The sequence below is a fragment of the Nelumbo nucifera genome, chromosome 3, assembly GCF_055504915.1.
Source record: "Nelumbo nucifera cultivar China Antique chromosome 3, China Antique-T2T, whole genome shotgun sequence".
NCBI classification, from domain to species: Eukaryota; Viridiplantae; Streptophyta; class Magnoliopsida; order Proteales; family Nelumbonaceae; genus Nelumbo; species Nelumbo nucifera.
The window spans coordinates 96313549-96330980 of NC_142651.1; the positions used below are offsets into that span (position 1 = coordinate 96313549).

Sequence of the window (17432 nt, forward strand, 5' to 3'; positions counted from 1 at the left end):
GGGAATAACCAAGGAAGATACACTTGTGGGCTTTTGGTTCAAATTTATGTCTCTGGACACTTCGGATATGTACATAACAATTGCAGCCAAAGACACGAAGAGGAATAGGAAAAAGATCCTTGTCTGAATGAAGAAGACTAAAGGGAGACTTAAACCCTAAAACCCTGGATGGCATACGGTTTATAAGGTAGGTAGTAGTGAGAACATCACCCTAAAATTTTGCAGGGACATGTGAGGCAAATAGAATACTTCTTGCAACTTCAACAATGTCTATTTTTTCTTTCAGCAACTCCATTCTGTTCTGGAGTCCTAACACAAGAGCTTTGATGATTAACCCCTAAATCAATGAGATAGCAGGACAGGTTTTTCTCAAAATTTGCATTGTCGGATCTGAAAATTTTAATTCTGGTATCAAACTGGTTTAGGACAAATTCATGGAATTGCCTCACAAGTCTGGGAACTTAATCACGGGACTTCATCAAAAATATCCAAGTAAACCAAGAAAAGTCATCAATGAACAAGATAAAATTTTTGTAGCCACCCATAGAAGGTAAGTGGTAAGGCCCCCACACATCAGAGTGCACAATATTAAAAGGAGAAGATCTTTTATGGATAACTATTTCTACCATGTTTTGATAGTTCACAAGACTCACAATGAAGACTAGACAAACTAATTCCTTTAAACAGTTCTGGGAATAAATGACTTAATGCAGAAAAAGAAAGATGACCCAAACGAAAATGACATAACATGACTTGACTGATGGACTCTGTAGATGTAGACCCAAAATCAGTTTTTCCAGGTTGTTCATGGCACTATCCAAGAGTATCCAGAAGATATATTCCATTCGCCTCACGGCCACTCCCAATCACCTTCTGAGACTCCAGATCCTAAAAAACACAATAGGAAGGGAAGAAGGTTACACAACAGTTTAATGACTTAGTTAGGCTACTTACAGATAACGAGTTTGTATTTAATCTGGGTACATGAAGAGCAAAAGGAAGAACCAAGGAGTCTGTAGCCTTGATGGTTCCCTTGCCGGAGATAGAGGCAAGAGAGCCATCCGCTAAGGTGATTTTGTCACGTCCAGGAAGTAAATCATATGAAATAAACAAAGTAGAAAGGCTGGTCATATGATCAAAAGCACTAGAATCAATAATCCAAGGGATCCTACGATTACCTGAAATGGTTGCATGATTGGTAGAAGCCCGTATACCTGAATGAGCAAATGCAGAAGAGGTTGAATTTCCTGGAGGGTTGGAAGAAGAGGTCACACCCTCTAGGTGACTGATCATCCTCCCAAACTTCTCATATTTTGCCTTCATAGCTGCAAACTGCTCACTAGCCGTCATCTCTTCAGTTTGGTATCTGTCACTATCTGGACTAGCAGCAACATTGGCACTCCCTGCCTTTATATTATCAGACTTCTTCTGAAACCGAAGTGGTAGGAGCTCAGGATGCAATTTCCAGCACTTGTCTTTAGTGTGTTTTGGCTTTTTACAGTACTCACAGATAATCCCTTTCTTCCCTGAGCTACTTGGAGTCCCTGCAACCCCCTTGGGTTTCACTCCCATATTAGCAAAGTGATCATTTAGACCAACCCCTTGGACCTAGACAAGTCTTCTGCTTTCTTCACTACTTACCAAGGCATATGCTTGAGACAGTGAGACACTATCCTTGGATAAAATATTTTTCTTTGTAATGTCGGACTCTGGATTTAGCCTTGTCAAGAACTCAGACACCCTGTTTCTCTCAACCAGTTTTCTGTAGGTCTCAGCATCATTAATGGTGTCCCAGGCTATAGCTTCTATCAAATCTATTTCTTGCCAATAAAGACTTCAGTGTTGAGAAGTATACAACTAATAGTTTCTCCCCCTGTCTCAAATTCTTCACATCACTTCTCAACTTGTAAACCCTGGCCACATTTAATTTTTGGGAATAGGTTTCAACAACACTATCCCAAATTTCCTTTGTTGAATTCATCCACAAATAGTGCTGACTAATCTGTGGTTGCATTGAGTTCACAAGCCATCTAATAACAGTATAATTTTCTTGCATCCACCTTTCATATGATGGATCATCTTCTGGAGGAGCCTTTTTGCTCCCGGAGATAAAACCCCATTTGCCTCTACTACAAATATGAATCTTTACTGATTGTGACCAAGCCAGATAATTAGTTCCATCCAGCTTGACTGTGGTCACAGCCAGTAGAGAGTCTACAGAGGCTCCCGGAACCTGTCAGGATTTAGCAACATGCTTGTTTTCAAAGTCTGAGGAGTTCATCTTCTTAAATACTTCAAAAATGACTTCAAACAACTTCGAATAACAACAAATGAAGACAGAACAAAAACTGTGTTGTGAGCCAACCTCTATGCAGCCGTACCAGTAACCTGCGTCACACCCGAAAGCTGGGAGAAATAGAGAAAACTCAGCCGCTCCTTGTAGACTTCACAAAACACCAATCCACTTGATTCGATCTTCAAGAAGAAGAATGAGAAGGCCTTCAGTCACCGAGCGCCCAAGTCAAACTCCCCGTGGGGCCCATAATCAGATTTCTCCAAAAAATTAGGGTTTCGGGCAGTACACTTGAATCTGTCAAGAGGACGACAAAACCAGTCCCCTTCTCTCCAGAAACCACTAAAAACCGAGCTTAATAGGTTTCTTTAACTATCCATACGATTCAGTTCTCCATACACACCGTGTATGGAAAAAAAAAGGTGAAATAAAAGGAAAAACGAGCCTGCTCTGATACCAAGAAGAAAAACAACCTTTTGAGAAGAAAGGACTGTTTAGAAAGTTGCAAAAATTCAAAAGAAAGTAGCAAAAATCAGAGTTCAAGAGGAGAGAAGAAGAAGAAGAAGGTAGCGGCAACTTGGGTTCAGAGAGAGATTTCCGAACATAATCTCTTCTCTTACTCCCTTAATTCTATTTCATTAAGTTAAACTTTAGTAATTTACAGAGAAGCCCCTAGTTGGGCAGAAAATTAAAAAGACATAACATAAGAAAGAATAAAGCCCAGATTAAGGCCCATTATAGCAAAGAACATAAAAGATAAAAAAGGATAAAGCCCAGATTAAGCCCCCCACTCACTCCATTTTGACTTCTTGAAACCCCTGAAGTAGCAGAATTCTCAAAAGACATGGTAAAAACAGAATTTTAGTCTAAACTCTCAACTTAGGATCCTTATATCAGAAAAAATTGCTCCACACACAAGTGACCAGTCCACACACACTTCAGTTTTGGACTTAATCTAGGCACAAGAACAGCACCAGTTTCCAGAAAAAAAAAAGGTATGGTCAAACTTATTTTCAAACCTGTATAGGTTAACAGTCCCAGACTACTAATTTTCCAGAAGGTCTACAAGCATTGATCCTTAAGAGAGATCCTTACACATGAAATCAAGCCAAAAAATAGAGAAAACAAGTCATCAATGACCTACAGTCACCTTTTCACAGGTACAGGATCACACGATCCAAAACAGAAGAGGTATAAACCTCACAAGGGTCTGACGGCATTCAGTAGTTCAGATTCATTTGTTTTTTTCTATTGGTACACAACCAAGGAAAGAAGAGAAAGAAAAAAATAGGGCTGTACCAGTCGCAAATCAGATTCGACCAACCCAGATTCAGTTCTCTGTTCCGTCCAAATTCAGCAAGTTGAAGAAGAAAGAAACTTGATCGATCTGCTCTCACAGTCAATAACCTTGCTCTGATACCATCTTGACAATAAAGCCAATTGAAAATAAGAGAGAAGAGAAGAGAAGAAGAAGAGAAGAAGAAGAAGAAGAAAGAAGAGAAGAAGAGAGATTGGCAACAATGGAATAGTGTTGGCGGCGCCAGCATTTATTGATATTTATAGGGCGTCTAAATTAAAAGGGGAAAAGACCCTTATGCCCCTGATGTAAGTGAAGTACAATAACAGAGAATAAAAAAAGAATTTAAACCAAACAAACAGACCCTAACAAGATAGAAAATAATAACTAAAACATAAAATAAACTAATTTTAACAAATACATCTGGCCCAATCAGCATCAGCGTATGCCTCTAGCTTCATGTGTCCATGCTTGGCAAACAGAATACCTTTCCCTGGAGTGCCTTTCAAGTAACACAAAACTCTCTCCAGCTGCTAAATGTGTATCTCTAGGAGAATGCATAAACTGACTAATAACACTTACTGCATAGGAAATATATGGCCGAGTTATGCAGAGATATAACAACTTCCCGAGAAGTCTCTAGAACACTCCCCTATCAATCAATAGTTCACCATTAGTAGTAGAAAGCTTATGGTTTAGGTCTATATGGGTGGAAGTTGGTTTGGCACTAAATTCACCAGTACCTGCAAGGAGATCAAGAACATACTTGCGTTGAGAAATGAAGATACCATCCTTAGATCTAGCAACTTCAATTCCCAAGAAGTATCTAAGATCCCCCAAATCTTTTATCTCAAATTCAATGTTAAGAAATCTTTCGAGCTTAATCACTTCCTGGGTGTCATTACTCGTAACCACAATGTCATCAATATAAACAATCAGAAAAGTAGTAGCTAGAGACAACAAAATTCGAACTGAAGTCATTTTAGCCACAAGAGCAAAAGTCTCAAAGTAATCAATACCATGCATCTGAGTGTAACCCTTAGCAACCAATCGAGCCTTAAACCTCTCAATAGTGTCATCAGAATGATATTTGATGGTGAATACCCATTTACAATCCACTAGTTCCTTCCCTTCAAGCAAATCCACAATATCCCAGGTATGGTTCTTATGCAAAGCATCTAGCTCAGTCATAATAGCATCCCTCCATTCAGGTTTGGACAAGGCTTCTAGTACAAACCTGGGAATCACATGGGTAGAAACAAAGGCAATAAAAGAATAATAAGGGATAGAAAGTTGTAGGACAAATGTTTAGAGATACAATGTGTTGTACACTTCCGCTTGCCTTTGCGAAGGGCAATAGGAAGGTCAAGGTCTGGGAAGGTAGCAGGTGAGTTAGAGGAAGGTTGACCTGTTACCTCAGTAGTGATGGGAGGTGCAAGAGGCTTTGATGAAGGAATGGAAACAACTTGCCCATGCCTAAATCTTTGTCTTTGGTACCACCTTTGGAGAACAGGATGTGAGGAAAATATAGGTGGATGAGCTGGGGGAGGAGGGGGACCAGGAACATGTGAGGTAGACACAATGGAAGGAGAGGCAACAGAAGAAGATGACTCAACAGAAGACTCAAAAGCAACTAGAAGAGGAACAACTGGAGACATAGCAAATGGTTTCTCAGAATGTGCCCCCTCAGGAGGAGTACCAAAGAAAGGAATAGACTCAGCAAAAGTGACATCCCTAGAGACAAAGCGGGTGCTACAAACCGGATCAAAACAGCAATATCCCTTCTATGTGGAGGCATATCCTAGAAAAATGCACTTATGTGCCTTAGGCTCAAATTTGTATTTATAATGATTATGAACATGTACATAGCAGAGGCACCCAAAAACTCAGAGAGAAAGAGAAAAGAGATCTTCATCTAGAAAGAGAAGGCTAAATTGGGTCTCGAAACCAAGAACCCAGGAAGGCATATGATTAATCAAAACAGTGGCAGTAAGGATAGCATCCCCCCAAAATTTAATAGGAACATGAGATGCAAAAAGGAGGCATTTAGCAACCTCAACCACATGGCGGTTCTTCCTTTCTGCTACTCCATTCTGTTGCAGAGTGTAGGAACAAGAACTTTGATGAATAACCCCAAATGTCTAAAAGGAGGATGAGAGGTTCTTCTCAAAATAGTCATTAGCATTATGAAATCGGAATATTTTGGTCCAGGTGTTAAACTGGGTAAGGATAAGTTCATGAAATTTTTGCACAATAATTGATACTTCATCCCGGGATCTCATGAGATAAATCCAAGTATAGCGAGAATAATCATCCATAAAGAGGATAAAATACTTGTAACCCCCTATAGTAGGCAATGATATGGCCCCCACACATCAAAGTGCACAATATGAAAAGGAGAAATAGATCTTTTATTGCTTATTGAATAAGAATGTCTACAATGCTTTGCAAGTTCACAAGACTCACAATGAAAACTCGATAAAGACACTCCCTTAAACATATCAGGAAACAAATAACTCAAGGGAAGAAAAGGTAAATGACATAACATGACTATCAATAGACTCTAACAAAACATACTCCAAAGCAACTCCATTAAGTGGTCCAAGACTCTTATCAAGTGTGTCCAGCAAGTATATTCCATTCACCTCATGGCCATTCCCAATTGTCCCCTTAGATTTTAGTTCCTGAAAAAAAAAAATGGGTAGGAAAAAAGGTTATGCTACAGTTCATGGATTTATTCAAGCTACTAACAGATAAAAGTTTGGTGTTAAGCTTGGGGACATGAAGAACAGAAGATAAAACAAGTGTGTCAGAGGCCTTGATATCTCCTTTGCCAGAGATGGTAGTAAGAGACCCATCAGCAAGGGATATATTCTCTCTACCAGAGAGGAGCTTATATGAACAAAAGAGGTTAGACAAACTAGTCATATAGTATGCTGCACCAGAGTCAATAATCCAAGGGATTTTATGATTACCTGAAATTGTAGCATGATTTGCAGAAGCACGAGTACTTGAGTGAGAAAATGCGGATGATGAGGTGTTGCCTAAAGGGTTGGATGCTGAAACAATGGTCTCCGGGTGATTAAGTAGCCTCCCATACTTTTCAAACTCTGCCTTTACTGTTGCCAACTACTCCATAGCTGATCTTTCTTCACTTTCCTTGTTTCTACCCTCAGGTACTGTGGCAACATTAGCATTCTTAGGCTTCCCAGTCTGACCATTCTTCTTAAAGTTGTTATTGTTGTTGTTCCAAAACTTGTCCAAGAGAAGATCTGGATGAAGTTTCCAACAAGTGTCCTTAGTATGCTTCGACTTCTTGCAGTATTCACATATTACTTCCTTCTTCTCAATCAGCCCCTTCAACTTTATCCGGCATGTGGAAAGTGTTCTGTAGGTGGTCCTTGTAACTATACTTGTCACATACTCTCTTCACTAATTACCATGGCATATGCTTGGGCAAGAATGACCTCATCTTTAGCCAGGATGTTCTACCTGGTAATGTTGAACTCAGGGTTGAGTCTTGTGAGAAACTCAAACACCCTGTTTCGTTCCACCAGTTTTCTAAATGTCTCTGCATCTTTAGTACTCTCCCATACAACTATCTCCGTAACATCAATTTCATGCCATAGTGACTTCAACATGGATTAATAAACCGCTAAACTCTTCTCCCCCTGTCTTAGATTGTTCACATCACTCTTCAACTTATAGGCTCTTGCAACATTTAACTTCAGTGAATATGTTTCTGTAACACTATCCCAAATCTCCTTGGTTGAGGTCATCTAGAGGTAATGCTGACTTATATGAGGCTGCATAGAGTTGACTAACCACCTAATCACCATGTAGTTCCCATGCATCCATTTCTCATATGCAGGGTCTGTCTCTACAGGTTTCACATTACTACCTGTGAAATACCTTAATTTACCTCTACTACAAACATAAACCCGTATGGATTGTGCCTAGGCTAGATAATTGGTTCCATCTAATTTAATTGTGGTCACACCAATCAAAAAGGAATCAACTGGACCAACCCCAGATATCGGCATCTTCTTCATTTCACTTCCAGATTGCTCCATTGATCAAACGAAAATCAAAAAAACTAGTTGTTTAGTCTTTACAGACATAACTGAGGTCAATACAGTACCCGGAGATTCAAACACGGGTTTCACTGCACCCGGCTACCAGAGCTTCCCAACCTTCTTCAAATCTCAACCGCACACTTCTGGGGATCAAACTACACCTCCCAAGCCCTAAGCACCACACCCAATCCTTCTCCTTAACCTGTAACTTGAAATTTCTATAGTCAGCTAGGGTTTTAGGCAAAAAAATTACAGCTTCATTTCCTAGCAATTTTCAGCCAGATTCTAACTCTCCAAACCCTCTACCAACTAGGCAAATAGTCCTCTGATTGATCAACAACTTATCTCTCCATACACTCTTCTAATCGAAGGGTGTATGGGGAAAAAAAAAAAAGAGAAAAAGAAAAGAGGAAGAACTGCTATGATACCAAGATGTGAATCTGTCCTTCAAATTTGATACAAAACTGATAAAAAATAAGAAAAGTGAGAGAGAAAAGAAGGTTACAGTTAGAATAGAAGAAGAGAAAGGAGAAGAGAGTTCGATGGGTTTCTCTCTCCCTTCACTAATCTTCTATTAATCTTAATAAATTATGCTAATTACAAGTCTGCCCTTTAAGTGGGCAGCCAGCAAAGCAAGAACTTAAAAGAAATTAAAAAGAGATCAACAGGCCCATTAACTCATACAACAGATAGAAAACTACTTAAACATAAAACAAATATTAGGGCCCATTCGGCCCAGTCTCTCTACAGAACCCGCTGAGCCTGTATGGACATGTTGCTGTTTAACCATTTGAGCTTCTTAATTTCATCCCTCTATAGCCACACTACAGCCTCCAGAATCCTTAGCCAGCCCACCACCTTCGTATCCCCTTCATTGACTAATCCTTCAATGTTTACTTCTCTTGCTAGTTGCACCCCTTTAACTACCACAAGGATTTCAGCCCTTAAGGAGTCCCCTATACCAATTGGACCGAAATACAAAGATATTATGTTGTCCTCTTCATTTCTGAAAACTCCCCCTAGCCTTGACTACTCCCATTTTGGGTACAAAACTACCAACCCAGAGGTCTTCCAAAAACAAAATTTTATTCCCAGAACAAGTTTTTCAAGTGTTATAAATAAAATATAGTGGGCTGGCTGACTATATGTTAGTCTTTTTATTTTTCTCTTTATATGTTAGCCTATGTTATTGGGTCATATGTTTTTGTTCTTGTTGCCACCTAATGAGGCACATATGGGTTCTTCTCTTTCTCCTGTTTCTTCTTTTTCTTCCTTCACAGGTTTGTATACACGGTATCAGAGCACTGAAATCAACTAGAGAATCTAATTTAATCCTGCTTCTTCCTATTCTCAGACCTGTCTTTTGTTTGTCCTTTTTGATTTGCACCATCCAGAAGCCCTAGATCTGATCATAAGTTATGAAAACCAGACTCTAAGGTTCTTCCTTGGGTGTAGGAACCAAGGAGAGACCTAAGTTGAATGAGTTATGCCCTACTAGGGTTTATTTTTCTGTCAGTAGCCACTCAGCTACTAGAGAGATCTGATTTAATATCAGATCTAGATTTTGGACTGAGAAGAACAGATCAGGAGATTAGTTAAAAGAGGTATGTGGCTGTCAAGTGAGAGAAACTTCACTAGAAAACAGAATTGAAAGGATTTCAGCCCCAGATTACTTTCAAAATTGATCAGCTGCAAGTTTCTTTGTTTTCAAGACTCAAAATGTCTTCAGGCATAGGGGAAGTGACTTTCAGATATTATAGGTCAGGAGAGACCACAACAAACATAGAAAATCCCAACCTATCCAGCCCTCAAATCACCAATGTGAAGCTTCATGAATATAACTACAGGGAGTGGTTGATTTCAACCATGATGTTCATCATCTTCTGAGAACTTTTGGGATATATTTGAAAAATCAAGGAACCTAAGGAGGAAGAACCTAACTATAAGACTTGGTGTAGAGAAAATGCTGCTGTCATGTCTTGGTTACTGCCTTCTGACTCCCAAAATTTCTAGAAAATCCATTTCCCTACAGCCTTCAAGACTTCAGAGAATATGTCAAAAACCTATGGACAACAAAATGGAAAATGGGTCAAGAAAGCTCGAATGAGGAACGTGAACAATTTCTCAGGTGTTGAGTCTTGACATCTTCGCTTGGCCTTACGAGGGCAGGGATACAAACGAGGAGAATTGGGTCGACCTCCTCTTTCCCTAGTAGCATCTGCTGTCCACATACCATCTCGAAGCCCCAGTAGCACCTGCTATTAGATAATCAAGCTCTCTTGCCGGCTAGAGGAAGGGAAAGAAGAAGTGTAGCATCCAACTTTTTGCCTTGTGAGAAGTTCCCAGCTATAGTCACTGCCATGCCCTTTTGAAAAGCCTCGTCTTAAGATCAGATGCCCTTGCTCGGCTAGTAACTGGAATCCCCTTCCCTTGCATAGAAGGGAGAATTCTTCATACTGGATGTTGACTCCTACTCCCGAAAGAAAAGATCTAAGGCATCTTGGATAAAGTCAGGAATAGATGGCCTGCCTTGGCGGCACATCAGTGTCAAACTTGGCAAGGTAAATCTCCCCAGATTTATCCAACGGCTGTGAAGATTCAAAACTAACACGAATCTCATATGTGTCCAGTTTAAGGGTATTACATAGAAACACACCATAACAACATGAATCAAATATGTACTTTATTCATTTACATTAAATGTCATAATGTACATCATTCTGATTGGAGCTAAGGGCATACACTGTCTAACAACCTACTCCTCTCTCCCTATTCTTTCTCAGGTTTCTAAAGTTTGAATCATATTGGCATGGTATCAGAGCACTAGAGGCATGCAGCTGTCAGATTTTTTTCTCTCCACTCTTTCCTCTTGCTCTGTATCTCCACCTCTCAGATCTAATATCTCAGCTCCCATAAGAAACCAGGGCTGAGAAGATTAGAAAAGGGATGCAAATGGACTCCAAAAGTCCAAAACCTGATATGACAAAAGATTCAATTGATATTCGGGTCTGATTAAATTTTATAATATATTATTATATATAACTTGTAATAATAAATTCAATATTTTATATTTACATAGATCTATTATTATATAAATCAAAAAGTAATTTACTGTCTTTTTAATATTTTAGTTTTTTCTTTATTTTAAAGACATAAAATGGACTTGGATTAAATCTGAATCTTACCAAGTCCAATAGGATCCAAATCCAATTCAAGATCCCTAGATCCAAATGGATTCTGGATCGGATTTGGATTTCAATTTTCAATAATTGGACCGAGTTCGGATAAGATCTAATCCAAATTCAACCTAGTTACAGCCTAGTTTAGTGATTTCAGCAGCTTGAATGGTCACTTGAAGCAACCGCATGGTGGTGTAAAGACCCTCTACTTGATGTTCCAAAGAGGATAATGGTGAACGAAGTGAGTACTACTCAAGATTGGTAGCAGTAGATATATAGAAGTAATATGGCTTCCTCTAATGGTGAATCAAAACTTGGATTGATGGTGTGAAACCATATTGTCTTACCACTGAATTGACTCCATTCAAGTTGAATGCTGAGAAATATGTTCCCTGGGTTAAGTCTACAGAAGCTTTCCTAACACAGAAAACATCAATACCTCCTTGATTCTAAGCCATTACATGGTTCTACTGGATACACTGAGTGGGTCCAAGAAAATGCCCATACTATGAAATGGCTGTGGAATAACATGGAAACTAAAATAAGCATTGATCTTTATGTTCATGAACATGGAAAATGATTTTTTACTGTAAATAGCAATTACAAGAATTACTTTAAACAATAGGTCTCAAAATCACCATAAATAGTAATTAAAATTTACTAATAATTTCTATGATGCCTGAAAGAGTGCCATATTGTGTTGGACTTCAATTTTTAGTGTAAATTTTGTATCCAATACCACCCCCCGGCCAAACAAAAGAAAAACTCAAAATTCTGTTCACTGAAATCTAGTGATTCTCAATTCTCATTATCACCTTCTAGATAGATAAGGTAGATGAAGTTGCATTGTTCTGCCTTATCTTCAGTTATTAAGCATTAAGATATATTCTCTAATCTTTATGTATGTTTATGCTTTATATACATATAACTGTTATCATGTATCCAAATTTTTCCAGCATAGCTACAATATAGATTGCCTTTGCAATATGCCACTTGATAGTGATCTTTTAACATTTATTCTATTTCTAATTTCTCACACTCTCTCTACTTTATCCCCTCCTTGATGAGACCTAAATTGTTGAACTTATCTTGCAAAATTTAATTAACTAACCAAAAGAACTATACTTTTTTTGGATAAATAATAAAAAGAACTATATTGTGCACTATTTTAACGTAACTTAATAACACAGTATGCAACCATACAGTATTCATATTGTATTAATTAAATATCATATCAAATAAGGTTTTTATATAAGAATTATGCCCAAGGTTGGTATAATTGATTGCCTAATAATGACCGTCTAGGCCCTAATGTTAGCTTATGGTTTAATACTTAATTACACTAGAGTGAAGACTAAACAGGACAAGTTATAACCTCAACATTTGTGGTACCATAGAAAATGGTGCATGCAAGTCAAGCCCAATATTTGTAAATAGAAAGTACTCCATTCTGCATTGACAGTATAACAGAGATTGCCAGCATTAATTAGAACTTTGGAAATTTACTCCCTTTTCCTTTTATTTATTTTAATTAATCATGGCATAGGTCACAAGTACACGGAAAGGAAACATGTTTTCTCTTAAAAGGAGGTTGACCTATTCACTTAGTCAGAATAGGAAAACTTTCAATGGCAAAGCTCATGCAAGTATATCAATAAAAGCTAAATGTCAACAAATACTTACTGATTGAAGCAATTCAACATTCTTAAAACATATAATTTCATGAAAAGGTATACACTCGATTGGCTGCAGATAATTCCTGTTTCATAATCCAAGGATTAGCCTTTCCAGAAAAGAAAAAGTATTAGATAATTTACAATATCATTTAGAAAAGCTTATAGTCCTGATGAAACACACCATTTTGTTTCTATGCTTTAATGCTATGTAAGAGAAAAATTAGAACTCAACAATCAAGAAATATCATGGCAGACAAATTACTTTGTTAGGGGTAGGCAACTTATTTAGATTCATATTAAGGGCTTTATTTTTGCATTGGAAATACCACAACAAATGTGTGAAAATTTGAGAGAAAAATGAATTGATTGTATTGTCTTGGAAGGAGCATATACACAACTTTATATAGAATTACAGAGCTAATTTATAGGGTGATAAAATAGGAAACTAACTTTTCCTAAAAAACTAATTTCTATATCAGTGGGATTCTCCAATTAATATCCCATGATTCTATGAAATTAAGTTTCCTAAACTGATGGACCTAAAATTATGGAGAATCAATCAGAGAGTCAATCTTCTACTTTCCAACACTCCCCCTTAAGCTGGTGAATATGCATCTTTCATTCCCAGCTTAGAGATAAGTCCCTGGAATGCCACACTGCAAAGCCCTTTTGTCAGCACATCTGCCAGTTGACCATTCGTTGAGACGTATGGAGTGCAAATTAATCCGCTATCCAGCTTTTCCTTTATGAAATGCCTATCTATCTCAATGTGCTTTGTCCTGTCATGTTGGACGGGATTGTGAGCAATGTTAATAGCTGACTTGTTGTCACAGAATAATCTCATTGGACCTTCCCATCTGATCTTTAGGTCTTCCAAAATTATCTTGAGCCATAGTAATTCACATACTCCCTGAGCCATTGCCCTGAATTCTGCCTCCGCACTTGATCTAGCTACCACATTCTGCTTCTTACTCCTCCATGTCACAAGATTTCCTCCAAGGAACGTACAGTAACCTGTAGTGAACCGCCTATCCATGGGAGAGCCTGCATAATCTGCATCGGTGTATGCCTCTAGGGTTAACCCAGTATTTCTTTTAAACAAGATTCCTTTGCCAGGATTAGCCTTTAGGTAATGTAGTATCCTATAGACCGCCTGTAGGTGAACCTCTTTCGGGTTGTGCATAAACTGGCTAGCCACGCTCACGGCATATGCTATGTCTGGCCTTGTGTGGGCAAGATATATAAGTTTTCCTACTAATCTTTGGTACATTTCCCTATTCACGGCTGGATCTTCATTTGCTTCTCCCAATTTGTGATTTGGCTCAATCGGTGTGGAGGATGGTTTGCATGCTAACTTTCCTGTCTCTCTTAAAAGATCTGTTACATATTTCTATTGTGAGATAAAGATGCCTTCTCTGGAATGAGCTACTTCAATCCCTAGAAAATACTTCAATCTCCCAAGTTCTTTTATTTCGAATTCTTTGACTAGGCATCTTCTCAAGGCTTCCTTCTCCTTTTCATCATTTCCTGTCACAATTATGTCATCGACATATACCAGAAGAGCCGTGACTCCCCCTACATCCGAATCCTTTATAAAGAGTGTATGATCTCCCTGACTTTGTTTGTATCCGATGGCAAGCATAACTTTAGTAAATCTTCCAAACCACGCCCTAGGTGATTGCTTGAGACCATATAGTGCTTTTTTCAACCTGCAAACTTTATTTCCTTTTAGATTCCCTTTGAAGCCCGGAGGAATATCCATGTATATCTCCTCCTCTAAATTACTGTGAAGAAAAGCATTCTTTACATCAAATTGCTCCCAAGTACCAGTCGAAGTTAGCTGCTAGTGACAACAAAATTCTTACCGTATTCATCTTAGCCACTGGAGCGAATGTCTCCTGATAGTCAATACCATAGGTTTGTGTATATCCTTTTGCCACGAGTCTTGCCTTGTATCTTTCTAGAGAGCCGTCTGACTTGTACTTTACTGTGAAAACCCACTTGCAGCCCACGGGTTTCTTTCCTGGTGGTAGGTCAACAATTTCCCATGTTTGATTCTTATCTAGAGCCTGCGTCTCTTCTCTCATAGCATCTTTCCATTTCTCATCAGATAATGCCTCAGATAAAGTATTAGGAATATGAATGGTGTTTAGACTAACTAGGAAACTCCTATGTGATGGTGAGAATTTTTTAAAGGACACAAAATTTGCTAAGGGATATAAGGGATGTTTAGTGCATTCTCTTGTGCCTTTCCTAAGGGCAATAGGAAGATCTTGGTCATATGCTAATTCAGAAGAAATTTCTAGAACTGTATTTACCTCATTCTTAGGATTAGGAGTTGAATCTTGAACCTGCACAAGATTAGGATCCTGGTTTCTTCTTCTTGAATATACCTGCAATCTCATAGAGTCACAAAGTTCATCATTCTCAGTCATGGGTCTGGTATGAATGGGTGAAGTTGGTTTGGTTTGAGGTGGTTTGATAGGTGCAGATACGGATTGAACTAGTATAGATGCTGAGTTTGGGTGTTGAGAAACTGTAGGTAGACCAAGCGGGAACAATTCTCTGTCCTTATCTTCAATGAATGACAAAGACTCCCCCTGAAGATAAGGTTGAGTGAAATATGGTGTTTTTTCTTCAAAAGCGACATCAATAGAGACAAAGAATTTTTTAGGTGGGTGGTAACACTTATAACCCTTTTGGGTGGACGAATAACCCACAAAAATACACTTGATGGCTCTTGGATCTAACTTCCCTCTATTATGGGTATGAACATGGACAAAAGCAGTGCATCCAAAGATTCTTGGGGTGAGATTATTTGTTGTACGTAGATCGGGATAAAATTGAGAAAGTGTTTCCATTGGTGTTTTAAATCCCAACACCCTTGAAGGTAATCGATTTATAATGTATGCGGTTGTAAGCACAGCTTCCCCCCAATAGGTTTTTGGAACATGTTGGTGGAAAAGTAAGGCTCGGGTTGCAGCTAGTAGATGACCATTCTTCCTTTCTGCTACTCTGTTTTGTTGTGGAGTATTAATGCAGGAGGATTCATGGATAATCCCTTCTTTTTGAAAATATGGGGATAAAGTTTGGTTGAAATAATCTCGTGCATTATCCGATCTAAATCTTTTGATTCTGACCCCAAACTGATTTTGGATCATGTTATGGAAATTTGGGAGTACACTACTTACATCTGATTTAGATTTAAGAAGAAAGATCCAAGAGACCCTAGTGCAATCATCAATAAAAGAGATGAACCATCGTGAGCCAGACACATTTGGAACTATGGAGGGTCCCCATATATCACTATGGATCAAAAAGAATGGGACTGAACTTCTCTTGTTACTGATTGGAAAGGGCACACGCTTGTGTTTTGCAAATTCACACACATCACAATGAAAATATTCAACACTCAATCCTTTAAACAAGGAGGGAAACATAGTTTTCAGAATTCCAAAAGATGGATGTCCTAATCTAAAGTGATGAAGCCAAATGGTGTCTTTGTTGGATGATGAAAGGAATGACAGAGATAACTTATCCTGGACAATATTTGATTTGCATGATTCTTCAAGATAGTAGAGTCCATTCTTCTCCTTAGCAAGTCCAATCCTCTTCCCCGAATCCTGGTCCTGAAATATACAGTAAGAAGGATAGAAAAACACATTACAGTTCATGTCATGGGTGAGTTTTTGGATGGATATCAGGTTAGTGGACAATTTTGGAACATGAAGGACACTTTTTAGTGTAAGTGATGGATTAATATGGATATCCCCAAGGCCAGCTACGGTAGTAAGGGAACCGTCTGCAATGGCTATTTTTCGATTGCTTGGGCAGGGGGTGTAAGTGCTAAAATGTAGTGAGGAGTGAGTCATGTGATCTGTGACTCCTGAGTCAATAACCCATAAATCCCTAATAGGTTCATCTGAGACGTTTAGTCCGTGAGGAATAGAAAACTTACCTGAGATTGCAAGAGAGCCTGTACCACTAGGTTTCTCCAACGATCCCAGAAGCCCCCTTAACTTTTCGATCTCCTCCTTATTGAACTCGGTCTTGTCTGGAGGCTTTTCTTGGCTCGGATGATTTGTGGTGAAGTTAGTTTGACTTCGACTCTTCTGTTGTCCTCCTTGGTAGCCCCATTCCCTATTCGATGGTTTACCATTCAGCTTCCAACACTTCTCTTTGGTGTGCCTTGGTTTCTTGCAAATAGGTACACCAAAGAGACTCCTTGTTGTCCCGTGCAGAGGACAAATCTGTCTTCATTCCTTCCAGTATTTTCGGTTGTTCCATCCTTGTAGTCATGGCTGAACCTTCTAGTACTTGGGGTTCAAGCATAACCCCCCTACGGCTTTCTTCAGCACGAATCAAAGAAATAGTCTCATTTAGAGATGGTACCTCTTCTTTGCCGAGAATCTGGACCCTAACTTGATCAAATTCTGCGTTGAGTCCTGCAAGAAAATCATAAACGCGATCTTTTTCGATAAAACTCTTTAGGATTGCTGCATCCGCTGCACATTTAGTCTCAATGCACCGATAATGATCGAGTTCTTGCCACAGGTTCTGCAGTAAATTTGCATACTCGGTAACTGTCTTGCTGCCTTGTTTAGTTGCTCCAGTCTTGACTTTGATTTCGTACACTTGTGCTGCATCACGTGCTTTTGAATATGTTTGTCGGACGGCATCCCAGATCTCTTTAGCCGTGGATAAAAACATACACGTGTCGCTGATTTCAGGGTTCATTGAATTCCCTAACCATGACATGATCATGGAGTCAGCTTCGTCCCATGCATCAAATCTTGGATCTCCTTCCTTCGGTCCCGTCCCTAAGAGATGGCTAAGCTTTCCTTTTCCCTTTAAATATGTTTGAACAAATTGAGACCACTTCAAATAATTTTTCCCGTTCAACCTATATGT

At 38.8% G+C, this 17432-nt stretch overlaps 1 protein-coding gene across 3 annotated transcripts in view; it reads right to left on the reverse strand.

Moving 5' to 3' along the window:
- The window catches only part of ORC3 (origin recognition complex subunit 3), a 51094-nt gene that overhangs the window by 2244 nt on the left and 31418 nt on the right, over window positions 1–17432 (reverse strand). For 2 of the 3 annotated variants that reach the window (XM_010244213.3, XM_088901201.1), the window contains one exon: window positions 12529–12604. The exons of the other annotated variant lie outside the window; for it this stretch is intronic. In XM_010244213.3, coding sequence (XP_010242515.1) covers window positions 12529–12604 — 76 coding nt within the window. The remainder of the gene's footprint in view (window positions 1–12528; window positions 12605–17432) is intronic. 3 annotated transcript variants of the gene reach the window in all.